Genomic DNA, 26,694 nt, shown 5'->3' on the forward strand with positions numbered 1-26,694 from the left:
AAACAAATAAAGTGCACTTTTGTGCATGATGTCACTAAGATGACATGTCAAAACAACACTCAATTAAAGTGCACTTTTTGTACAGAACGCCACTACAACAGTTAAAAACAAACAACGTGCACTTTTTGTACAGAACGCCACTACACAGTTAAAAACAAATAAAGTGCACTTTTGTGCATGATGTCACTAAGATGACATGTCAAAACAACACTCAATTAAAGTGCACTTTTTGTACAGAACGCCACTACAACAGTTAAAAACAAATAAAGTGCACTTTAGTGCATGATGTCACTAAGATGACATGTCAAAACAACACTCAGTTTAAGTGCACTTTTTGTACAGAACGCCACTACAATAGTGTAAAACAATTAAAGTGCACTTTTTGTACAGAACGCCACTACAACAGTTAAAAACAAATAAAGTGCACTTTTTGTACAGAACGCCACTACAACAGTTAAAAACAAATAAAGTGCACTTTTGTGCATGATGTCACTAAGATGACATGTCAAAACAACACGCAATTAAAGTGCATTTTTTGTACAGAATGCCACTACAACAGTTAAAAACAAATAAAGTGCACTTTTTTTTTACAGAACGCCACTACAACAGTTAAAAACAAATAAAGTGCACTTTTGTGCATGATGTCACTAAGATGACATGTCAAAACAACACTCAATTAAAGTGCACTTTTTGTACAGAACGCCACTACAACAGTTAAAAACAAATAAAGTGCACTTTTGTGCATGATGTCACTAAGATGACATGTCAAAACAACACTCAATTAAAGTGCACTTTTTGTACAGAACGCCACTACAACAGTTAAAAACAAATAAAGTGCACTTTTTGTACAGAACGCTACTACAACAGTTAAAAACAAATAAAGTGCACTTTTGTGCATGATGTCACTAATATGACATTTCAAAACAACACTCAATTAAAGTGCACTTTTTGTACAGAACGCCACTACAACAGTTAAAAACAAATAAAGTGCACTTTTGTGCATGATGTCACTAAGATGACATGTCAAAACAACACTCAATTAAAGTGCATTTTTTGTACAGAATGCCACTACAACAGTTAAAAACAAATAAAGTGCACTTTTTTTTACAGAACGCCACTACAACAGTTAAAAACAAATAAAGTGCACTTTTGTGCATGATGTCACTAAGATGACATGTCAAAACAACACTCAATTAAAGTGCACTTTTTGTACAGAACGCCACTACAACAGTTAAAAACGAATAAAGTGCACTTTTTGTACAGATCGCTACTACAACAGTTAAAAACAAATAAAGTGCACTTTTGTGCATGATGTCACTAATATGACATTTCAAAACAACACTCAATTAAAGTGCACTTTTTGTACAGAACGCCACTACAACAGTTAAAAACAAATAAAGTGCACTTTTGTGCATGATGTCACTAAGATGACATGTCAAAACAACACTCAATTAAAGTGCACTTTTTGTACAGAACGCCACTACAACAGTTAAAAACAAATAAAGTGCACTTTTGTGCATGATGTCACTAAGATGACATGTCAAAACAACACTCAATTAAAGTGCACTTTTTGTACAGAACGCCACTACAACAGTTATAAACAAATAAAGTGCACTTTTGTGCATGATGTCACTAAAATGACATGTCAAAACAACACTCAGTTTAAGTGCACTTTTTGTACAGAACGCCACTACAACAGTTAAAAACAAATAAAGTGCACTTTTTGTACAGAACGCCACTACAACAGTTAAAAACAAATAAAGTGCACTTTTTGTACAGAACGCCACTACAACAGTTAAAAACAAATAAAGTGCACTTTTGTGCATGATGTCACTAAGATGACATGTCAAAACAACACTCAATTAAAGTGCACTTTTTGTACAGAACGCCACTACAACAGTTATAAACAAATAAAGTGCACTTTTGTGCATGATGTCACTAAGATGAAATGTCAAAACAACACTCAATAAAGTGCACTTTTTGTACAGAACGCCACTACAACAGTTAAAAACAAATAAAGTGCACTTTTTGTACAGAACGCCACTACAACAGTTAAAAACAAATAAAGTGCACTTTTTGTACAGAACACCACTACAACAGTCAAAAACAAATAAAGTGCACTTTTGTGCATGATGTCACTAAGATGACATGTCAAAACAACACTCAATTAAAGTGCACTTTTTGTACAGAACGCCAGTACAACAGTTAAAAACAAATAAAGTGCACTTTTTGTACAGAACGCCACTACAACAGTTAAAAACAAATAAAGTGCACTTTTGTGCATTATGTCACTAAGATGACATGTCAAAACAACACTCAATTAAAGTGCACTTTTTGTACAGAACACCAGTACAACAGTTAAAAACAAATAAAGTGCACTTTTTGTACAGAACGCTACTACAACAGTTAAAAACAAATAAAGTGCACTTTTGTGCATGATGTCACTAAGATGACATGTCAAAACAACACTCAATTAAAGTGCACTTTTTGTACAGAACGCCACTACAACAGTTAAAAACAAATAAAGTGCACTTTTGTGCATGATGTCACTAAGATGACATGTAAAAACAACACTCAATTAAAGTGCATTTTTTGTACAGAATGCCACTACAACAGTTAAAAACAAATAAAGTGCACTTTTTTTACAGAACGCCACTACAACAGTTAAAAACAAATAAAGTGCACTTTTGTGCATGATGTCACTAAGATGACATGTCAAAACAACACTCAATTAAAGTGCACTTTTTGTACAGAACGCCACTACAACAGTTAAAAACAAACAACGTGCACTTTTTGTACAGAACGCCACTACACAGTTAAAAACAAATAAAGTGCACTTTTGTGCATGATGTCACTAAGATGACATGTCAAAACAACACTCAATTAAAGTGCACTTTTTGTACAGAACGCCACTACAACAGTTAAAAACAAATAAAGTGCACTTTTGTGCATGATGTCACTAAGATGACATGTCCAAACAACACTCAATTAAAGTGCACTTTTTGTACAGAACGCCACTACAACAGTTAAAAACAAATAAAGTGCACTTTTGTGCATGATGTCACTAAGATGACATGTCAAAACAACACTCAGTTTAAGTGCACTTTTTGTACAGAACGCCACTACAATAGTGTAAAACAATTAAAGTGCACTTTTTGTACAGAACGCCACTACAACAGTTAAAAACAAATAAAGTGCACTTTTGTGCATGATGTCACTAAGATGACATGTCAAAACAACACGCAATTAAAGTGCATTTTTTGTACAGAATGCCACTACAACAGTTAAAAACAAATAAAGTGCACTTTTTTTTACAGAACGCCACTACCACAGTTAAAAACAAATAAAGTGCACTTTTGTGCATGATGTCACTAAGATGACATGTCAAAACAACACTCAATTAAAGTGCACTTTTTGTACAGAACGCCACTACAACAGTTAAAAACAAATAAAGGGCACTTTAGTGCATGATGTCACTAAGATGACATGTCAAAACAACACTCAATTAAAGTGCACTTTTTGTACAGAACGCCACTACAACAGTTAAAAACAAATAAAGTGCACTTTTTGTACAGAACGCTACTACAACAGTTAAAAACAAATAAAGTGCACTTTTGTGCATGATGTCACTAATATGACATTTCAAAACAACACTCAATTAAAGTGCACTTTTTGTACAGAACGCCACTACAACAGTTAAAAACAAATAAAGTGCACTTTTGTGCATGATGTCACTAAGATGACATGTCAAAACAACACTCAATTAAAGTGCATTTTTTGTACAGAATGCCACTACAACAGTTAAAAACGAATAAAGTGCACTTTTTGTACAGATCGCTACTACAACAGTTAAAAACAAATAAAGTGCACTTTTGTGCATGATGTCACTAATATGACATTTCAAAACAACACTCAATTAAAGTGCACTTTTTGTACAGAACGCCACTACAACAGTTAAAAACAAATAAAGTGCACTTTTGTGCATGATGTCACTAAGATGACATGTCAAAACAACACTCAATTAAAGTGCACTTTTTGTACAGAACGCCACTACAACAGTTAAAAACAAATAAAGTGCACTTTTGTGCATGATGTCACTAAGATGACATGTCAAAACAACACTCAATTAAAGTGCACTTTTTGTACAGAACGCCACTACAACAGTTAAAAACAAATAAAGTGTACTTTTTGTACAGAACGCCACTACAACAGTTAAAAACAAATAAAGTGCACTTTTGTGCATGATGTCACTAAGATGACATGTCAAAACAACACTCAATTAAAGTGCACTTTTTGTACAGAACGCCACTACAACAGTTAAAAACAAATAAAGTGCACCTTTTGTACAGAACACCACTACAACAGTTAAAAACAAATAAAGTGCACTTTTTGTACAGAACACCACTACAACAGTTAAAAACAAATAAAGTGCACTTTTGTGCATGATGTCACTAAGATGACATGTCAAAACAACACTCAGTTTAAGTGCACTTTTTGTACAGAACGCCACTACAACAGTTAAAAACAAATAAAGTGCACTTTTCGTACAGAATGCCACTACAACAGTTAAAAACAAATAAAGTGCACTTTTGTGCATGATGTCACTAAGATGACATGTCAAAACAACACTCAATTAAAGTGCACTTTTTGTACAGAACGCCCCTACAACAGTTAAAAACAAATAAAGTGCACTTTTTGTACAGAACGGCACTACAACAGAAAAAAACAAATAAAGTGCACTTTTGTGCATGATGTCACTAAGATGACAAGTCAAAACAACACTCAATTAAAGTGCACTTTTTGTACAGAACACCACTACAACAGTTAAAAACAAATAAAGTGCACTTTTTGTACAGAACGCCACTACAACAGATAAAAACAAATAAAGTGCACTTTTGTGCATGATGTCACTAAGATGGCATGTCAAAACAACACTCAATTAAATTGCACTTTTTGTACAGAACGCCACTACAACAGTTAAAAACTAATAAAGTGCACTTTTTGTACAGAACACCACTACAACAGTTAAAAACTAATAAAGTGCACTTTTGTGCATGATGTCACTAAGATGACATGTCAAAATAACACTTAATTAAAGTGCACTTTTTGTACAGAACGCCGCCACAACAGTTAAAAACAAATAAAGTGCACTTTTGTGCATGATGTCACTAAGATGACATGTCAAAACAACACTCAATTAAAGTGCACTTTTTTTACAGAACGCCACTACAACAGTTAAAAACAAATAAAGTGCACCTTTTGTACAGAACGCCACTACAACAGTTAAAAACAAATAAAGTGCACCTTTTGTACAGAACACCACTACAACAGTTAAAAACAAATGAAGTGCACTTTTGTGCATGATGTCACTAAGATGACATGTCAAAACAACACTCAATTAAAGTGCACTTTTTGTACAGAACGCCACTACAACAGTTAAAAACAAATAAAGTGCACTTTTGTGCATGATGTCACTAAGATGACATGTCAAAACAACACTCAATTAAAGTGCACTTTTTGTACAGAACGCCACTACAACAGTTAAAAACAAAAAAGTGCACTTTTGTGCATGATGTCACACAAGATATTTCAATAACTGTCAAATAAAAATGAGCCGCATAACAGGAAATCAAATAGTGTACGTCCTTCGCTCTGTGTTAGGTTCCTGCGGGCGTTATGTCCTTCTTTTGGAGACTATTTTTTTCCAACGGTGTTGATCTAGAAATGTTTGCTTCAGCATTTTGTTGGTTTGGCACCGAACGGAGATGTTGACATGCGGAGTTTCAACCACTCCTTATTCTCTAGTGCAGGGGTCGGGAACATTTTTTGGCAGAGAGAGCCAAGAAGCCGAATATTTTTCAAATGCATTTCCGTAAGAGCCGTATAACATTTTTTTCAACACTGAACACAACTCAACGCGTGCATTTTAAGGTAAGACCAACATTTCTCGAGTATAATAGGTCTCTTATTCTTTGTAATAACATTGTTATTCTGAAGCTAACGGTGGAGGGGGCGTGGCCTCTGGGCCTGCGGCGAAGCGGGCTGACCTCGAAATCAGCGACAGGTGTGTAGATGGCCCAGCTGGGCCTTGTTTTCTAATCACTTGTCACTCTGTTTACAAGCAGCAGCCAGGAGAGAGCGAGAACGAAAGAGAAAAAGACAAAATGCTGGAAAGCAACTAAGAGACTTATTGAAAAAAAAATATATATATTGTAACCCTGGAAAAGGCTCTCATGTCGGTGCCTGGTGGTCCGAAGAACCCCCACACTAACCAATAATAAATAAATGACTTCTTACCATTAACGCAACTTCTTGAACATAAAAATGCATGAGAATGTTTTATATTTTGAACATTTGAAGGTTTATTCAGGTGTACTGGAGAGGAGGCTACGCCGGATAGTCGAACCTCGGGTTCAGGAGGAACAGTGTGGTTTTCGTCCTTGTCGTGGAACTGTGGACCAGCTCTATACTCTCGGCATGGGAGTTTGCCCAACCAGTCTACATGTGCTTTGTGGACTTGGAGAAGGCATTCGACCGTGTCCCTCGGGAAGTCCTGTGGGGAGTGCTCAGGGAGTATGGGGTATCGGACTGTCTTATTGTGGTGGTCCGTTCCCTGTACGATCAGTGCCAGAGCTTGGTCCGCATTGCCGGCAGTAAGTCGAACACATTTCCAGTGAGGGTTGGACTCCGCCAAGGCTGTCCTTTGTCACCGATTCTGTTCATAACTTTTATGGACAGAATTTCTAGGCGCAGTCAAGGCGTTGAGGGGTTCTGGTTTGGTGACCGCAGGATTAGGTCTCTGCTTTTTGCAGATGATGTGGTCCTGATGGCTTCATCTGACCGGGATCTTCAGCTCTCGCTGGATCGGTTCGCAGCCGAGTGTGAAGCGACCGGAATGAGAATCAGCACCTCCAAGTCCGAGTCCATGGTTCTCGCCCGGAAAAGGGTGGAATGCCATCTCCGGGTTGGGGAGGAGACCCTGCCCCAAGTGGAGGAGTTCAAGTACTTAGAAGTCTTGTTCACGAGTGAGGGAAGAGCGGATCGTGAGATCGACAGGCGGATCGGTGCGGCGTCTTCAGTAATGCGGACGTTGTACCGATCCGTTGTGGTGAAGAAGGAGCTGAGCCGGAAGGCAAAGCTCTCAATTTACCGGTCGATCTACGTTCCCATCCTCACCTATGGTCATGAGCTTTGGGTCATGACCGAAAGGATAAGATCACGGGTACAAGCGGCCAAAATGAGTTTGGGTCTCTCCCTTAGAGATAGGGTGAGAAGCTCTGTCATCCGGGAGGAACTCAAAGTAAATCCGCTGCTCCTTCACATCGAGAGGAGCCAGATGAGGTGGTTCGGGCATCTGGTCAGGATGCCACCCGAACGCCTCCCTAGGGAGGTGTTTAGGGCACGTCCCCAGGCCACGGGGAAGACCCAGGACACGTTGGGAAGACTATGTCTCCCGGCTGGCCTGGGAACGCCTCGGGATCCCCTGGGAAGAGCTAGACGAAGTGGCTGGGGAGAGGGAAGTCTGGGTTTCCCTGCTTAGGCTGTTGCCCCCGCGACCCGACCTCGGATAAGCGGAAGATGATGGATGGACGTTATTTTTGGTTACAAGTGGAATTGTTCATTATTTATCGTGCTGAGCAATGTCAGCTCAGATTTATCCGAGAGCCATCAAAAGAGCCACATCTGGCTCTAGTGGGTGACTTTTCAAACAATGCTACAAATTAGCAGTTGTGCTACTTTGTGTCGCGACGCTTTTGCCGCATAACTGTTCAACATCTTCCCGCTTGAAGCCAAACCACCGCCAGAATTAATTCTTCCTCCGTTTGTTACCAGATTCGCACCTTCTCGCTCTCATATTACCACTCGCACCGCACCGCTAGCACCACGGCTATCGATCGAGTATATCGATCTATCGCACAGCCCTATTTCCCAGCATGCTTTGCTGCAGTTGTTTTATTGGAAGATGCATGTTTAGAGTTGCTGTCGCCGTCGTTTATAATTCCCCATAGATGTGGTTGTTGCCATTCCTAGTGTTTGCCATGTTTTAGGGACTATATTCTGAAGAATGAGCTGCAATGGTGTGAAGTGGGGAACTCCTAAACATGAGCTTGTGATGGAGAAAGACGGGATTGTTGCAAACCGCATTATTTTAGTTTTGTCTCCATGGATTAGTGTTTGAACGTGTTTGCAGGGCCCATGTCTGCTGTGTGGGGGATGATTGTGGAGCCCCCGGCATGGAGAGGAACATCGGAGACCAGCTCAACAAAGCTTTCGAAGCTTATCGCCAGGTCTCCATCGAGAAAGACAACGCCAAAAAGGAGCTGCAGCAAATTGTGAGTTTGCAACGCGTTGTGCGGTTGAATGGTCAGCCGCAACATTAGGTACACTTGCACGAGCTCGCTCGAGGCCGTCCAAAGCATCAGAACTAGAAGGAACTTTTATGTTCTTCACACTTTTGGCCATAAAAACAAAGTCCACATTTCAGCTTTGGTATTTTTATTAAATTTTTTTGTTAGTTTTTTTTTTTTCAATTTATTTGTATTTTTATTTTTTTAAGTTTAATTACATTTTTTTTTAAACTATTTTTATATTTTTCAATTTAATTTATTTTTAATTTTATTTGATCATCAGTTCATGTGAACAGTACACTTCAAGTGCATAACAGATAAATAAATAAAAGTATCGGTATCGTATACTTTTATTGATCAATTTAATTTAATTTAATTTAAAAACAAATATTTTATATGTATTTATTTTTTTATTTAATTTAATTTCAATTTTATTTGGGCATCAGTTCATGGAAACAGTAAGTACATTCAAGTGCATAGCAGATAAATAAATAAAAATATGTGTATTGTATACTTTTATTGATACATTTTATAATTTTTTCGTGTGATATTTATACATATATATGTATACATATATATATATATATATATAAATTTTTTGTTTTTACTATTTAAAAAACTATTTTTATATATTTTATTTATTTATTTAATTTTATTTTAATTAAATTTGCTCATCAGTTCATGTAAACAGTACACTTCAAGTGCATAGCAGATAAATAAATAAAAGTATCGGTATCGTATACTTTTATTGATCAATTTAATTTAATTTAATTTAAAAACAAATATTTTATATGTATTTATTTTTTTATTTAATTTAATCTTAATTTTATTTGGGCATCAGTTCATGGAAACAGTAAGTTTCCATGAAATGTGTCCGACTTACTGCCGGCAATGCGGACCAAGCTCTGGCACTGATCGTACAGGGAGCGGACCGCCACAATAAGACAGTCCGATACCCCATACTCTCTGAGCATTCCCCACAGGACTTCCCGAGGGACACGGTCGAATGCCTTCTCCAAGTCCACAAAGCACATGTAGACTGGTTGGGCAAACTCCCATGCACCCTCAAGAACCCTGCCGAGAGTATAGAGCTGGTCCACAGTTCCACGACCAGGACGAAAACCACACTGTTCCTCCTGAATCCGAGGTTCGACTATCCGACGTAGCCTCCTCTCCAGTACACCTGAATAAACCTTACCGGGAAGGCTGAGGAGTGTGATCCCACGATAGTTGGAACCCACCCTCCGGTCCCCCTTCTTAAAGAGAGGAACCACCACCCCGGTCTGCCAATCCAGAGGTACCGCCCCCGATGTCCACGCGATGCTGCAAAGTCTTGTCAACCAAGACAGCCCCACAGCATCCAGAGCCTTAAGGAACTCCGGGCGGATCTCGTCCACCCCTGGGGCCTTGCCACCGAGGAGCTTTTTAACTACCTCAGCGACCTCAGCCCCAGAAATAGGAGAGTCCACCACAGATTCCCCAGGCACTGCTTCCTCATAGGAAGACGTGTTGGTGGGATTGAGGAGGTCTTCGAAGTATTCCTTCCACCTATCCACAACATCCGCAGTCTATTGTATACTTTTATTGATACATTTTCAAATTTTTTTGTGAGATATTTATATATATATATATATATATATATATATATATATATATATAAATAAATTTTTTGTTTTTATTATTTAAAAAACTATTTTATATATTTTATTTATTTATTTAATTGTATTTTAATTATATTTGCTCATCAGTTCATGTAAACAGTACACTTCAAGTGCATAGCAGATAAATAAATAATAATATCGGTATCGTGTACTTTTGTTGATAAATTTTATTTAATGTACCGGTAATTTAAAAGAATATGTAAATGTATTTATTTTGTATTGTAATTTAATTTTAATTTAATTTGGTCATCAGTTCATGTAAACAGTACACTTCAAGTGCATAGCAGATAAATAAATAAAAGTATCGGTATCGTATACTTTTATTGATAAATTTAGATTAATTTAAAACAATTAAATTTTTTGTTCTTTTTTATTTAATTTAATTTTAATTTTATTTGGTCATCAGTTTATGTAAATAGTACACTTGAAGTGCATAGCAGATAAATAAATAAAAGTATCGGCATCGTATACTTTTATTGATACATTTTGTTTATAATTTATTTGAAATATTTTTATATTTATTTATTTATTTTAATTTATTATTTAAAAAAATATATATACATATATATATATATATTTTAATTCAATTGTAATTTTATTTGCTCATCAGTTTATGTAAACAGTACACTTCAAGTGCATAGCAGATAAATAAATAAAAGTATCGGTATCGTATACTTTTATTGATACATTTTATTTACTTTTTTTTATATTTAGATATTTATTTATACATTTATGTTGTTCTTCTTCTTTTCCTTCTTCTTTTTCTTCTTCTTTAACGTGTTCTTGTTCCTTTTCTTGTTCTTCTTGTTCTTCTTCTTGTTGTTCTTCTTCTTCTTTTCCTTCTTCTTTTTCTTCTTCTTAAACTTGTTCTTGTTCCTTTTCTTCTTCTTCTTCTTCTTGATCTTGTTCTTCTTCTTTTTTCTTGGTCTTCTTCTTGTTCTTCTTGTTGTTGTTCTTTTTCTTCTTTTCCTTCTTCTTTTTCTTCTTCTTAAACTTGTTCTTGTTCCTTTTCTTCTTCTTCTTCTTCTTCTTCTTGATCTTGTTCTTCTTCTTTTTTCTTGGTCTTGTTCTTGTTCTTCTTCTTTTTCTTCTTCTTCGTCTTCTTTTTCTTTTTCTTGTTTTTATTCTTCTTGGTTCTTGTTCTTGTTATTCTTGTTTTACTCTTCTTGGTTCTTGTTCTTGTTCTTCTTCTTCTTGTTCTTGATTTTCTTGTTCTTCTTCTTCTTGAACCTGTTCTAGTTCTTGTTCTTCTTGTTCTTGCTCTTCTTGTTCTTCTTCTTGTTGTTCTTGTTCTTTTTCTTCTTCTTTTTCTTCTTGCTCTTCTCGCTTTTCTTGTTTGTCTTCTTGTTCTTGATCTTCTTGTTTTTCTTCTTTTTCTTCTTCTTCTTCTTCTTGCAGAAGTTCTTCACTTGCAAAAACCATGTCCATGATCACATTGTGATGTCCAATCCTTTCTTCTCTCACAAATGTTTGAAGAACCCGCTTGAGTCCAAGTGTGCCTAATGAAGTGGCCATTGCCAAGGTCCAGCTCAGACTGGGTTGGGGATGTTCCTGCCTGGACTACTAAAACCTGACCTTGTTTTTGCAGACGGACTATTACCAGCGACACACTGAAAAACTGCTGAAGCAGATGGAGGAGCAGCAGCTGCTGATCTGCCAGCTGAAGGCTCAGTTGTCTGCCAGCAGGACACCTGCAGGTCAGTCCGCTGGTCGCCATGGCAACACATGACAGGAAGTACCTCTTTCTTCCTGTTTGTCACTCATTGATCCTCTTTTTGCTTCCAAGTGGAGGGGAGCAGTGACAGTGAGGCCTGCAACCACCCGCCTGATGGGACCTGCTCACATGTGGAAACACAACATCTGGTATGTCTTCTTCTCCTCCTCCTCCCTTCTTCATTGTCTTCTTCTTTTTCTTCTTTTTGTTCTTCTCTTACTTATTTTTCTTCTACTTCTTCTCCTTCTTTTTCTTCTCCTTCTCCATCTTCTTCTTCTCCTTCTCCATCTTCTTCTTCTTCTTCTTCTTCTTCTTCTCCTTCTTCTTCCTCTCCTCTGAATTACTGGAATTGATGGGAAATTGGAAAAATGATAGTTTGAATATCCAGGATGAGTGGAATATGTTGAAGGCGGAATGGTTTGAATCGGTTGAAAAATATGGAAGTTGTGGAACTTTGAAACATGTCTCACTCATTTCAATATTAATTTGATTGACATTTCGGGAAATGTGGGATTTTTTTGGAAAATCTTAAAACACTCGAATATTCTGAATGAGTTGAAATAACTGGTGTTGGAATTTTTATACAGCTCATGGGAATGATAAAAATACGGTCAATTATGCAGCATGATTCACATGTGAATAATATATATACAGTCTATTATACAGCATTATTCACATGAATAAAATAAATATTCTATTATACGGCATTATTCACATGTGGATAACATAAATACAATCTAATACACAGCATTATTCACATGTGAATAATATAAATACAGTCTATTATACAGCATTATTTACATGTGAATACTATAAATACAGTCTGTTATACAGCGTTATTCACATGAAAATAACAAATACAGTCTATTATACAGCATTATTCACGTGAATAAAATAAATATTCTCTTATACGGCATTATTCACATGTGGATAACATAAATACAATCTAATACACAGCATTATTCACATGTGAATAATATAAATACAGTCTATTATACAGCATTATTTACATGTGAATACTATAAATACAGTCTATTATACAGCGTTATTCACATTAAAATAACATAAATAAAGTCTATTATACAACGTTATTCACATGTGAATACTATAAATACAGTCTATTATACAGCGTTATTCACATGAAAATAACGTAAATACAGTCTATTATACAGCATTATTCACATGTGAATAACATAAATATTCTATTATATGGCATTATTCACATGTGGATAACATAAATACAGTCTATTATACAGCGTTATTCACATGAAAATAATGTAAATACGGTCTATTATACAACATTATTCATATGTGAATAACATAAATACAGTCTATTATACAGCGTTATTCACATGAAAATAATATAAATACAGTCTATTATACAGCATTATTCACATGTGAATAACATAAATACAGTCCATTATACAGGACTATTCACATGTGAATAATACAAATACAGTCTATTATACAGCAGTATTCACATGTGAATAGTATAAATACAATCTATTATATAGCACATGGGAATAATAGAACCACGGTCAATTATGCAGCATTATTTACATGTGAATAATATAAATACAGTCTATTATACAGCATTATTTACATGTGAATACTATAAATACAGTCTACTATACAGTGTTATTCACATGAAAATAACATAAATACAGTCTATTATACAGCATTATTCACGTGAATAAAATAAATATTGTATTGTACAGCATTATTCACATGTGGATAACATAAATACAATCTAATACACAGCATTATTCACATGTGAATAACATAAATACAGTCTATTATACAGCATTATTTAAATGTGAATACTATAAATACAGTCTATTATACAGCGTTATTCACATGAAAATAACATAAATACAGTCTATTATACAGCAGTATTCACATGTGAATAATATAAATACAATCTATTATACAGCACTATTCACGTGTGAATAACATAAATACAATCTATTATATAGCACATGGGAATAATAAAACTACGGTCAATTATGTAGCATTATTCACATGTGAATTACATAAATACAGTCTATTATACAGCCTTATTCACATGTGAATAACAAAAATGCAGTCTATTATACAGCATTATTCACACTAGTGTACCGCGGCACAGTGGTTGAAAAACAGTGCAGTAAGCGGCACAGGATCATGCAACGCTCCCATGAACTTCACTCTCGACGTCACAAGAGGGCGCCAGAGGATAACTTGGAAGACTTGACTAAAACCCTACATCTACACTGGAACAACTCACAATGTATTTATTTTACAGACGGACATCATTTTCTAGGACATTATTGATTCTTCCGTTAATGTCGGGGTCCGTTCTGCAAAAGATTTTTAAAGCTTAAATAGGATAGGACAGGACAGATCTATATTCTCATTGCACAAGTTTAATGAAACTTTGTTTTCAGCACAAACTTGTTGAAGATGAGACAAACAAACAGTGTCCAGGGTTACAGAAAAGGAACGCTGATGGGTCGCCACAAGGTGCCCCGTAAAAGATGGGGAAGAACAATCTAGACTGGACTCCTAAGGGGGTCTGGAGTGGGAAAAACACCTCCATAGCAAAGCACATATACAACATACATCTCGAGATATCGAGCAACAGAGGGGAGGGGATTGGGGGGCCATGGTAGCCGGCCGAAGCTCTCAGGCGCTGCCCTGAAGGAATTGTGTGTGAACGCTCCAATTGAAGTGAAATGCTGACTCAATGTATGAATGCAAAAATGCTTTGAATGTTGAAGAGTTTGAATTTCCAGGAATTTGGTTTGGGACTTTGGAAATTATTAGTTGGATGAGTCAACTGCGTTGACGTTGGAATGGTTTGAATAGGTTGAAAATTGTGAGAATTGTGGAAGTTCAAAAAATGGACTATTCGTATTGAATGGGGGAAATGTCGCTGAAAATTGTGAACTCTTGGAAATCCGGGAATCGGTCAAAAAATGTTGACGTAGGAACATTTTTAATTGAGAAATGGCGTTAAGGAGTTTCGGGAAAACCGGCAATTTTTTCCAGTTCTGGTTAAGAGGAATGTTTTGACTGTGGAATTGTCAAATTGATTTGGAAAATGTAGAACGAGTAGTCGACAGAAAAAGGGTGAAAAATGTGTTTGAAATAATGGGAATTCTGGGAATTTCCTGGATTTTTTTTGAACTTGGAAAAATAATAGTTTGAATGTCCAGGATGAGTGGAATATTTTGAAGGTGGAATGGTTTGAATCGTTTGAAAAATATGGAAACGGTGCTAGCTTGAAAAATGGCCAATTCATTTTTAAGGGGAAAAATGTTCCGGAAAACCTGGAATTCTAGGAATTTTTTGAATTTTCCGTCATTCCGGAACAGGCTGAACAGTTTGAGGTTGGAACGTTTTGAAACGGTTAAAAAATGTGGGAGCGGTGGAACTTTGAAAAATTACCCTTTCTTTTCAATGGGAATTTCACAGAAATTTGGGAATTTCGGGAAAAGTGGGAATTTTTGGGATAACGTTAAAAAACTTGAATCTTCTGAATGGGTCTAAAGGGTTGATGTTGGAATTTTTAATATTGGTCGAGAAGTTTTGAAGTAGTAACATTTTTAATTGAGAAATGGCGTTAAGGAGTTTCGGGAAAACTGGGAATGTTTTCCAGTTCTCGTTAAGAGGAATGTTTTGACTGTGGAATTGTCAAATTGATTTGGAAAATGTAGAACGAGTGGTCGACAGAAAAAAGGGTGAAAAATGTGTTTGAAAAAACGGGAATTCTGGGAATTTCCTGGAATAGTTTTTAACTTGGAAAAATGATAGTTTGAATGTCCAGGATGAGTGGAATATTTTGAAGGTGGAATGGTTTGAATCGGTTGAAAAATGTGGAAACGGTGGAAGCTTGAAAATTGGCCAATTAATTTTTAAGGGGAAAAATGTTCCGGAAAACCTGGAATTCTAGGAATTTTTTGAATTTTCCGTCATTCCGGAACAGGCTGAACAGTTTGAGGTTGGAACGTTTTGAAACGGTTAAAAAATGTGGGAGCGGTGGAACTTTGAAAAATTACCCTTTCTTTTCAATGGGAATTTCACAGAAATTTGGGAATTTCGGGAAAAGTGGGAATTTTTGGGATAACGTTAAAAAACTTGAATCTTCTGAATGGGTCTAAAGGGTTGATGTTGGAATTTTTAATATTGGTCGAGAAGTTTTGAAGTAGTAACATTTTTAATTGAGAAATGGCGTTAAGGAGTTTCGGGAAAACTGGGAATGTTTTCCAGTTCTCGTTAAGAGGAATGTTTTGACTGTGGAATTGTCAAATTGATTTGGAAAATGTAGAACGAGTGGTCGACAGAAAAAAGGGTGAAAAATGTGTTTGAAAAAACGGGAATTCTGGGAATTTCCTGGAATAGTTTTTAACTTGGAAAAATGATAGTTTGAATGTCCAGGATGAGTGGAATATTTTGAAGGTGGAATGGTTTGAATCGGTTGAAAAATGTGGAAACGGTGGAAGCTTGAAAATTGGCCAATTAATTTTTAAGGGGAAAAATGTTCCAGAAAACCTGGAATTCTAGGAATTTTTTTAATTTTCCGTGATTCCGGAACAGGCTGAACAGTTTGAAGTTGGAACGTTTTGAAACGGATAAAAAATGTGGGAGCGGTGGAACTTTGAAAAATTACCCTTTCTTTTCAATGGGAATTTCAAAGAAATTTGGGAATTTCGGGAAAAGTGGAAATTTTTGGGATAACGTTAAAAAACTTGAATCTTCTGAATGGGTCTAAGGGGTTGATGTTGGAATTGTTAATATTGGTCGAGAAATTTTGAAGTAGTAACATTTTCGATTGAGAAAAGGTATTACAGAATTCCTGGATATTTGGGAAACCAGGAATTTTTCCAGTTTAAAAAAACACCTTTGTTTTTTGTCCTTATTAAAAGAAATTATGTGATGGTGGAATGGTTGAATTGGGTTAAAAAGTAGGAAAGTAGTAGTTTACAGAATGAAGGGTGAAAAATGCATTTGAAGAAAACGTTATTCTGGGAATTCTTGGAATTGTTTTTAACTTAGAAAAATAATAGTTTGAATGACCAGGATGAGTGGAATATGTTGAAGGTGGAATGGTTTGAATCGGTTGAAAAATGTGGAAACGGTGCAAGCTTGAAAAATGGTCAATTCATTTTTAAGGGGAAAAATGTTCCAGAAAACCTGGAATTCTAGGATTTTTTTTAATTTTCCGCGATTCCGGAACAGGCCGAACAGTTTGAAGTTGGACCGTTTTGAAACGGATAAAAAATGTGGGAGCGGTGGAACTTTGAAAAATTACCCTTTTTTTCAATGGGAATTTCACAGAAATTTGGGAATTTCGGGAAAAGTGGGAATTTTTGGGATAACGTTAAAAAACTTGAATCTTCTGAATGGGTCTAAAGGTTTGATGTTGGAATTTTTAATATTGGTCGAGAAATTATGAAGTAGTAACATTTTTAATTGAGAAATGGCGTTAAGGAGTTTCGGGAAAACTGGGAATTTTTTCCAGTTCTCGTAAGAGGAATGTTTTGGATGTGGAATCGTCAAATTGATTTGGGAATTGTAGAACGAGTAGTCGAGAGAAAAAAGGGTGAAAAATGTGTTTGAAAAAACGGGAATTCTGGGAATTTCCTGGAAAAATTTTTAACTTGGAAAAATAATAGTTTGAATGTCCAGGATGAGTGGAATATGTTGAAGGTGGAATGGTTTGAATCGTTTGAAAAATGTGGAAACGGTGCAAGCTTGAAAAATGGCCAATTCATATTTAAGGGGAAAAATGTTCCGGAAAACCTGGAATTCTAGGAATTTTTTTAATTTTCCGTGATTCCGGAACAGGCTGAACAGTTTGAAGTTGGAACGTTTTGAAACGGATAAAAAATGTGGGAGCGGTGGAACTTTGAAAAATTACCCTTTCTTTTCAATGGGAATTTCACAGAAATTTGGGAATTTCGGGAAAAGTGGGAATTTTTGGGATAACGTTAAAAAACTTGAATCTTCTGAATGGGTCTAAAGGGTTGATGTTGGAATTTTTAATATTGGTCGAGGAGTTTTGAAGTAGTAACATTTTTAATTGAGAAATGGCGTTAAGGAGTTTCGGGAAAACCGGGAATTTTTTCCAGTTCTCGTTAAGAGGAATGTTTTGACTGTGGAATTGTTAAATTGATTTCGAAAATGTAGAACGAGTAGTCGACAGAAAAAGGGTGAAAAATGTGTTTGAAAAAACGGGAATTCTGGGAATTTCCTGGAATTTTTTTTAACTTGGAAAAATAATAGTTTGAATGTCCAGGATGAGTGGAATATGTTGAAGGTGGAATGGTTTGAATCGGTTGAAAAATGTGGAAACGGTGCAAGCTTGAAAAATGGCCAATTCATTTTTAAGGGGAAAAATGTTCCGGAAAACCTGGAATTCTAGGAATTTTTGTAATTTTCCGTCATTCCGGAACAGGCTGAACAGCTTGAAGTTGGAACGTTTTGAAACGGATAAAAAATGTGGGAGCGGTGGAACTTTGAAAAATTACCCTTTTTTTCAATGGGAATTTCACAGAAATTTGGGAATTTCGGAAAAAGTGGGAATTTTTGGGATAACGTTAAAAAACTTGAATCTTCTGAATGGGTCTAAAGGGTTGATGTTGGAATTTTTCATATTGGTCGAGAAATGTTGAAGTAGTAACATTTTTAATTGAGAAATGGCGTTAAGGAGTTTCGGGAAAACCGGCAATTTTTTCCAGTCCTGGTTAAGAGGAATGTTTTGACTGTGGAATTGTCAAATTGATTTGGAAAATGTAGAACGAGTAGTCGAGAGAAAAAAGGGTGAAAAATGTGTTTGAAAAAACGGGAATTCTGGGAATTTCCTGGAATTTTTTTGAACTTGGAAAAATGATAGTTTGAGTGTCCAGGATGAGTGGAATATGTTGAAGGTGGAATGGTTTGAATCGGTTGAAAAATGTGGAAAAGGTGAAAGCTTGAAAAATGGCCAATTCATTTTTAAGGGGAAAAATGTTCCAGAAAACCTGGAATTCTAGGAATTTTTGGAATTTTCCATCATTCCGGAACAGGCTGAACAGTTTGAAGTTGGAACGTTTTGAAACGGATAAAAAATGTGGGAGCGGTGGAACTTTGAAAAATTAGCCTTTCTTTTCAATGGGAATTTCACAGAAATTTGGGAATTTCGGCAAAAGTGGGAATTTTTGGGATAACGTTAAAAAACTTGAATCTTCTGAATGGGTCTAAAGGGTTGATGTTGGAATTTTTAATATTGGTCGAGAAGTTTTGAAGTAGTAACATTTTTAATTGAGAAATGGCGTTAAGGAGTTTCGGGAAAACCGGGAATTTTTTCCAGTTCTCGTTAAGAAGAATGTTTTGACTGTGGAATTGTTAAATTGATTTCGAAAATGTAGAACGAGTAGTCGACAGAAAAAGGGTGAAAAATGTGTTTGAAAAAACGGGAATTCTGGGAATTTCCTGGAATTTTTTTGAACTTGGAAAAATAATAGTTTGAATGTCCAGGATGAGTGGAATATGTTGAAGGTGGAATGGTTTGAATCGGTTGAAAAATGTGGAAAAGGTGAAAGCTTGAAAAATGGCCAATTCATTTTTAAGGGGAAAAATGTTCCAGAAAACCTGGAATTCTAGGAATTTTTGTAATTTTCCGTCATTCCGGAACAGGCTGAACAGTTTGAAGTTGGAACGTTTTGAAACGGTTAAAAAATGTGGGAGCGGTGGAACTTTGAAAAATTACCCTATCTTTTCAATGGGAATTTCACAGAAATTTGGGAATTTCGGGAAAAGTGGGAATTTTTGGGATAACGTTAAAAAACTTGAATCTTCTGAATGGGTCTAAAGGGTTGATGTTGGAATTTTTAATATTGGTCGAGAAGTTTTGAAGTAGTAACATTTTTAATTGAGAAATGGCGTTAAGGAGTTTCGGGAAAACCGGGAATTTTTTCCAGTTCTCGTTAAGAGGAATGTTTTGACTGTGGAATTGTTAAATTGATTTCGAAAATGTAGAACGAGTAGTCGACAGAAAAAGGGTGAAAAATGTGTTTGAAAAAACGGGAATTCTGGGAATTTCCTGGAATTTTTTTGAACTTGGAAAAATAATAGTTTGAATGTCCAAGATGAGTGGAATATGTTGAAGGTGGAATGGTTGAATCGGTTGAAAAATGTGGAAAAGGTGAAAGCTTGAAAAATGGCCAATTCATTTTTAAGGGGAAAAATGTTCCAGAAAACCTGGAATTCTAGGAATTTTTTAATTTTCCGTCATTCCGGAACAGGCTGAACAGTTTGAAGTTGGAAGGTTTTGAAACGGATAAAAAATGTGGGAGCGGTGGAACTTTGAAAAATTACCCTTTCTTTTCAATGGGAATTTCACAGAAATTTGTGAATTTCGGGAAAAGTGGGAATTTTTGGGAGAACTTTAAAAAACTTGAATCTTCTGAATGGGTCTAAAGGGTTGATGTTGGAATTTTTAATATTGGTCGAGAAATTTTGAAGTAGTAACATTTTTAATTGAGAAATGGCGTTAAGGAGTTTCGGGAAAACTGGGAATTTTTTCCAGTTCTCGTAAGAGGAATGTTTTGACTGTGGAATCGTCAAATTGATTTGGGAATTGTAGAACGAGTAGTCGAGAGAAAAAAGGGTGAAAAATGTGTTTGAAAAAACGGGAATTCTGGGAATTTCCTGGAATTTTTTTAAACTTGGAAAAATAATAGTTTGAAGGTCCAGGATGAGTGGAATATGTTGAAAGTGGAATGGTTTGAATCGTTTGAAAAATGTGGAAACGGTGGAAGCTTGAAAAATGGCCAATTCATTTTTAAGGGGAAAAATGTTCCGGAAAACCTGGAATTCTAGGAATTTTTAGAATTTTCCGTGATTCCGGAACAGGCTGAACAGTTTGAAGTTGGACCGTTTTGAAACGGATAAAAAATGTGGGAGCGGTGGAACTTTGAAAAATTACCCTTTTTTTCAATGGGAATTTTACAGAAATTTGGGAATTTCAGGAAAAGTGGGAATTTTTGGGATAATGTTAAAAGACTTGAATCTTCTGAATGAGTCCAAAGGGTTGATGTTGGAATTTTTAATATTGGTCGAGAAATTTTGAAGTAGTAACATTTTTGATTGAGAAATGGTATTACAGAATTCATGGATTTACGGGAAACCAGGAATTTTTCCAGTTTAAAAAAACAACTTTGTTTTTTGTCCTGATTAAGAGAAATTATGTGATGGTGGAACGGTTGAAGTGGGTTGAAAAATAGGAAAGTAGTAGTCGACAAGAAGAAGGGTGAAAAATGCATTTGAAGAAAAGGTAATTCTGGGAATTCCTGGAATTTTTTTTAACTTAGAAAAATAATAGTTTGAATGACCAGGATGAGGGGAATATGTTGAAGGTGGAATAGTTTGAATCGGTTGAAAAATGCGTAAAAGGTGCAAGTTTGAAGAATGGCCAATTCATTTTGAATGGGAAAATTTCCCGGAAAACCTGGAATTCTTGAAATTCTGGGATTTTTAAAAAATTTTCCGCGATTCCCAAATAGGCTGAACAGTTTGGAATTGGAACGGTTGAAGTGGAATGAAAAATATGGAACAAGAAGTTGCCAGAAAAAAGTGATAAAAATTGCGTCTGGAAAAAAAGGTAATTTTGGGGTTTTCCTGGAATTTTTTTGAACTTAGAAAAATAATAGTTTGAATCTCCAGGATGAGTGGAATATGTTGAAGGTGGAATGGTATGAAAAATGAGTAATAGGTGCAAGTTTGACGAATGGCCAATTAATTTTGAATGGGAAACATTTCCGAGAAATCTGGGAATTTTTTCGAATTTTCCGCGATTCCTGAAAAGCCTGAACAGTTTGAAATTGGAATGGTTAAAGTGGGTTGAAAAATACGGAAGGAGTCGTTGCCATAAAAAATGGGTGAACAATGCATTTGAAAAAAAAAGGTAATTTTTGGAATTCCTGGAATTTTTTTGGATTTGGAAAAATGACAGTTTGAATGCCCAGGATGAGTTGAATATGTTGGAGGTGGAATGGTGTGAATGGGTTGAAAAATGAGTAAAAGGTGCAAGTTTGAAGAATGGCCAATTCATTTTGAATGGGAAAAATGTCCCGGAAAACCTGAAATTCTTGGAAATCTGGGAATTTTTTTGATTTTTTACACGATTCCGGATTAGTCTGAACGGTTTGGAATTGGAACGGTTGAAGTGGGTTGAAAAATATGGAAGGAGTAGTTGCCAGAAAAATGCGTAAAAATTGTGTTTGGAAAAAAAGGTAATCTTGGGAATTTCCTGGAAATTTTTTGAACTTAGAAAAATAATGGTTTGAATCTCTTGATGATGCTGGAATATGCTGAAGGTGCAATGGTTTGAATGGGTTGAAAATGTGGAAATATTGGAAGCTTGAAAAATGGCCAATTCATTTTCAATGGTAAATATTTCCCCCAAAACTTGTAATTCTTGGAAATCTGGGAATTTTCTGAATTTTACGAGATTCCCGAAAAGGCTGAACAGTTTGGAATTGGAATGGTTAAAGTGGGTTGAAAAATACGGAAGGATTCGTCGCCAGAAAAATGGGTGAAAAGTGCATTTTAAAAAAAGGTAATTTTGGGAATTCCTGGAATTTTTTGGGGACTTGGAAAAATGACAGTTTGAATGTCCAGGATGAGTGGAATATGTTGGAGGTGGAATGGTGTGAATGGGTTGAAAAATGCGTAAAAGGTGCAAGTTTGAAGAATGGCCAATTCATTTTGAATGGGAAAATTTCCCGGAAAACCATAAATTCTTGGAAATCTGGGAATTTTTTTTATTTTTTACGCGATTCCGGAATAGGCTGAATGATTTGGAATTGGAACGGTTGAAGTGGGTTGAAAAATATGGAAGGAGTAGTTGCCAGAAAAATGCGTAAAAATTGCGTTTGGAAAAAAAAGGTAATTTTGGAATTTCCTGGAAATTTTTGGAACTTAGAAAAATAATAGTTTGAATGTCTTGATGATGCTGGAATATGCTGAAGGTGGAATAGTTTGAATGGGTTATAAAATGTGGAAATATTGGAAGCTTGAAAAATGGCCAATTCATTTTCAATGGAAAATATTTCCCCCAAAACTTGTAATTCTTGGAAATCTGGGAATTTTCTGACTTTTACGAGATTCCTGAAAAGGCTGAACAGTTTGGAATTGGAATGGTTTAAAGTGGGTTGAAAAATACAGAAGGAGTCGTCGCCAGAAAAATGGGTGAAAAACGCATTTGAAAAAAAGGTAATTTTGGGAATTCCTGGAATTTTTGGGGGACTTGGAAAAAGGACAGTTTTAATGTCCAGGATGAGTGGAATATGTTGAAGGTGGAATGGTGTGAATGGGTTGAAAAATGCGTAAAAAGTGCAAGTTTGAAGAATGGCCAATTAATTTTGAATGGGAAAATTTCCCGGAAAACTAGAAATTCTTGGAAATCTGGGAATTTTTTTTATTTTTTACGCGATTCCGGAATAGGCTGAACGGTTTGGAATTGGAACGGTTGAAGTGGGTTCAAAAATATGGAAGGAGTAGTTGCCAGAAAAATGCGTAAAAATTGCGTTTGGAAAAAAAGGTAATTTTGGGAATTTCCTGGAAATTTTTTGAACTTAGAAAAATAATAGTTTGAATCTCTTGATGATGCTGGAATATGATGAAGGTGGAATGGTTTGAATCGGTTGAAAAATGTGGAAATATTGGAAGCTTGAAAAATGGCCAATTCATTTTCAATGGAAAATATTTCCCGCAAAACTTGTAATTCTTGGAAATCTGGGAATTTTCTGAATTTTACGAGATTCCCGAAAAGGCTGAACAGTTTGGGATTGGAATGGTTAAAGTGGGTTGAAAAATACGGAAGGATTCGTCGCCAGAAAAATGGGGGGAAAACGCATTTGAAAAAAAGGTAATTTTGGGAATTCCTGGAATTTTTTGGGACTTGGAAAAATGACAGTTTGAATGTCCAGGATGAGTAGAACATGTTGAAGGTGGAATGGTGTGAATGGGTTGAAAAATGCGTAAAAGGTGCAAGTTTGAAGAATGGCCAATTCATTTTGAATGGGAAAATTTCCCGGAAAACCAGAAATTCTTGGAAATCTGGGAATTTTTGTTATTTTTTTACGCGATTCCGGAATGGGCTGAACGGTTTGGAATTGGAACGGTTGAAGTGGGTTGAAAAATATGGAAGGAGTAGTCGCCAGAAAAATGCGTAAAAATTGCGTTTGGAAAAAAAGGTAAATTTGGGAATTTCCTGGAAATTTTTTGAACTTAGAAAAATAATAGTTTGAATGTCTTGATGATGCTGGAATATGCTGAAGGTGGAATGGTTTGAATGGGTTGAAAAATGTGGAAATATTGGAAGCTTGAAAAATGGCCAATTCATTTTCAATGGAAAATATTTCCCCCAAAACTTGTAATTCTTGGAAATCTGGGAATTTTATGACTTACGAGATTCCCGAAAAGGCTGAACAGTTTGGAATTGGAATGGTTAAAGTGGGTTGAAAAATACGGAAGGATTCGTCGCCAGAAAAATGGGTGAAAATTTAATTTAAAAAAAAGGTAATTCTGGGAATTCCTGGAATTTTTTGGGACTTGGAAAAATGACAGTTTGAATGTCCTGGATGAGTTGAATATGTTGAAGGTGGAATGGTTTGAATGGGTTGAAAAAGGTGCAAGTTTGACGAATGGCCAATTCATTTTGAATGGGAAACATTTCCCGGAAATCTGGGAATTATTAGAATTTTCTGCGATTCCCGAATAAGCTAAAAATTTGGGAATTGGAACGGTTGAAGTGGGTTGAAAAATATGGAAGGAGTAGTCGCCAGAAACAAGGGTTAAAAATGTGTTGGGAAAAAAAAGGTAATATTGGGAATTCCTGGAATTTTTTTGAACTTGGAAAAATAATAGTTGGATTGTTCAGGGTGATTTGAATATGTTGAAGGTGGAATGGGTTGAAAAATGTGGAAATGGTGAAAGCTTGAAAAATGGCCAATTCATTTTGAATGGGAAAAAATTCCTGGAATTCTTGGAAATCTGGAAATGTTTAACATTTTCTGCGATTCCCAAATAGGCTGAACAGTTTGGAATTGGAACGGTTAAAGTGGGTTGAAAAATATGGAAAGAGTAGTTGACAGAAAAAAGGGTGAAAATTGCGTTTGGAAAAAAAGGTAATTCTGGGAATTCGTGGAATTTTTTTGAACTTTGATAAATGACAGTTTGAATGTCCAGGATGAGTGAAATATGTTGAAGGTGGAATGTTTTGAATGGGTTGAAAAATGTGGAAATGGTGAAAGCTTGAAAAATGGCTAATTCATTTTGAATGGGAAAAATTTCCTGGAATTCTTGGAAATCTGGAAATTTTTAAAATTTTCCGCGATTCCCGAATAGGCTGAACAGTTTGGAATTTGAACGGTTAAAGTGGGTTGAAAAATATGGAAAGAGTAGTTGCCAGAAAAAAGGGTGAAAATTGCGTTTGGAAAAAAAGGTAATTCTGGGAATTCGTGGAATTTTTTTGAACTTTGATAAATGACAGTTTGAATGTCCAGGATGAGTGGAATATGTTGAAGGTGGAATTTTTTGAATGGGTTGAAAAATGTAGAAAAAGGTGCAAGTTTGATGAATGGCCAATGAATGGGAAACATTCCTGATAATCTGGGAATTTTAAAAAATTGTCTGCACTTCCAAAGACATGCACCTGGGGATAGGTTGATTGGCAACACTAAATGGTCCCTAGTGTGTGAACGTGAGTGTGAATGTTGTCTGTCTATCTGTGTTGGCCCTGTGATGAAGTGGCGACTTGTCCAGGGTGTACCCTGCCTTCCGCCCGATTGTAGCTGAGATAGGCGCCAGCGCCCCCCCGCGACCCCAAAAGGGAATAAGCGGTAGAAAATGGATGGATGGATGGATGGATGGTCTGCGATTGCCGAATAAGCTGAACAGTTTGGAATTGGAACGGTTGAAGTGGTTTGAAAAGGAGCAAAATATGGAAGTAGTAGTCGCCAAAAAAAAGGGTGAAAAATGCGTTGGAAAAAAAAAGTAATGTTGGGAATTCCTGGAATTTTTTGGAACTTGGAAAAATTACAGTTTGAATATCCAGGATGAGTTTGAATATGGAAATGGTGGAAGCTTGAAAAATGGCCAATTCATTTTGAATGGGAAACATTTCCCGGAAAACCTGGAATTCTGCGAAATCTGCAAGAATAATAACATATTATTTTTGGTGTGAATGTTTCGGAGCGTTCACACAGTGACTTATTTCAAGAACTGTGCCCAAGACAATTTTTGCTCATTACAAGCAAAAACAACTTGTATAATAATTTTGGTTATTTTCCAATGTGGTTCTTGTTCCGTAACCTTCCCTCCGACGCCGAGTGATTTCTGTCTTTTGCTCGGTGTTCCTCTAGGACAACACGGCTGCTGTCACTCCTGCCAGGCCTGTCCACGGCGGCGGCGACTAGTACGTCCTTCCTCTCGTAACACGGACACACGCCTCCGCCTTTCTTTCTCACCCGTCCCTGCTGTGTCAGTCAGGACATGCTGGGGGCCCTGGAGGCCATCCATGGAACCTTCCGGCAGATCCGCTCCCTATCTCGGCGGCAGAAAGATCAACTCAAGAGATTCTGCGGAGGACTTGAAATGGCAAACGGTACTAAAGAATATAGAATACAAGACAGCAAATATTTCAAAAGTGTGTAGTATCTATTAACATTCCAATAACATGTCATATTTACATATTTTGATCATGCTGTAAGTATATATGTAGTATCTAGTAACATTCATAATAACATGTAATATTTACATATTTTGATCATGCAGTAAGTATATATGTAGTATCTAGTAACATTCATAATAACATGTAATATTTACATATTTTGATCATGCTGTAAGCATATACAGTATGTAATGTAGTAACATTCATAAAAACATGTAGTATTTCCATATTTAGATCATGCTATAAGTAAATACAGTATGTGGTATCTATTAA

At 36.0% G+C, this 26,694-nt stretch overlaps 1 protein-coding gene across 2 annotated transcripts in view; it reads left to right on the plus strand.

Moving 5' to 3' along the window:
* Window positions 1–26,694, plus strand: part of tank (TRAF family member-associated NFKB activator) — a 106,337-nt gene that overhangs the window by 10,328 nt on the left and 69,315 nt on the right. For both annotated transcript variants that reach the window (XM_061879933.1, XM_061879930.1), the window contains exons 2-6: window positions 8,192–8,333; window positions 11,598–11,706; window positions 11,796–11,872; window positions 26,114–26,166; window positions 26,237–26,355. In XM_061879933.1, coding sequence (XP_061735917.1) covers window positions 8,235–8,333; window positions 11,598–11,706; window positions 11,796–11,872; window positions 26,114–26,166; window positions 26,237–26,355 — 457 coding nt within the window. In that variant the 5' untranslated portion in view covers window positions 8,192–8,234. The remainder of the gene's footprint in view (window positions 1–8,191; window positions 8,334–11,597; window positions 11,707–11,795; window positions 11,873–26,113; window positions 26,167–26,236; window positions 26,356–26,694) is intronic.

The sequence above is a fragment of the Nerophis ophidion genome, linkage group LG19 (assembly GCF_033978795.1).
Source record: "Nerophis ophidion isolate RoL-2023_Sa linkage group LG19, RoL_Noph_v1.0, whole genome shotgun sequence".
In the NCBI taxonomy this organism is placed as follows: domain Eukaryota; kingdom Metazoa; phylum Chordata; class Actinopteri; order Syngnathiformes; family Syngnathidae; genus Nerophis; species Nerophis ophidion.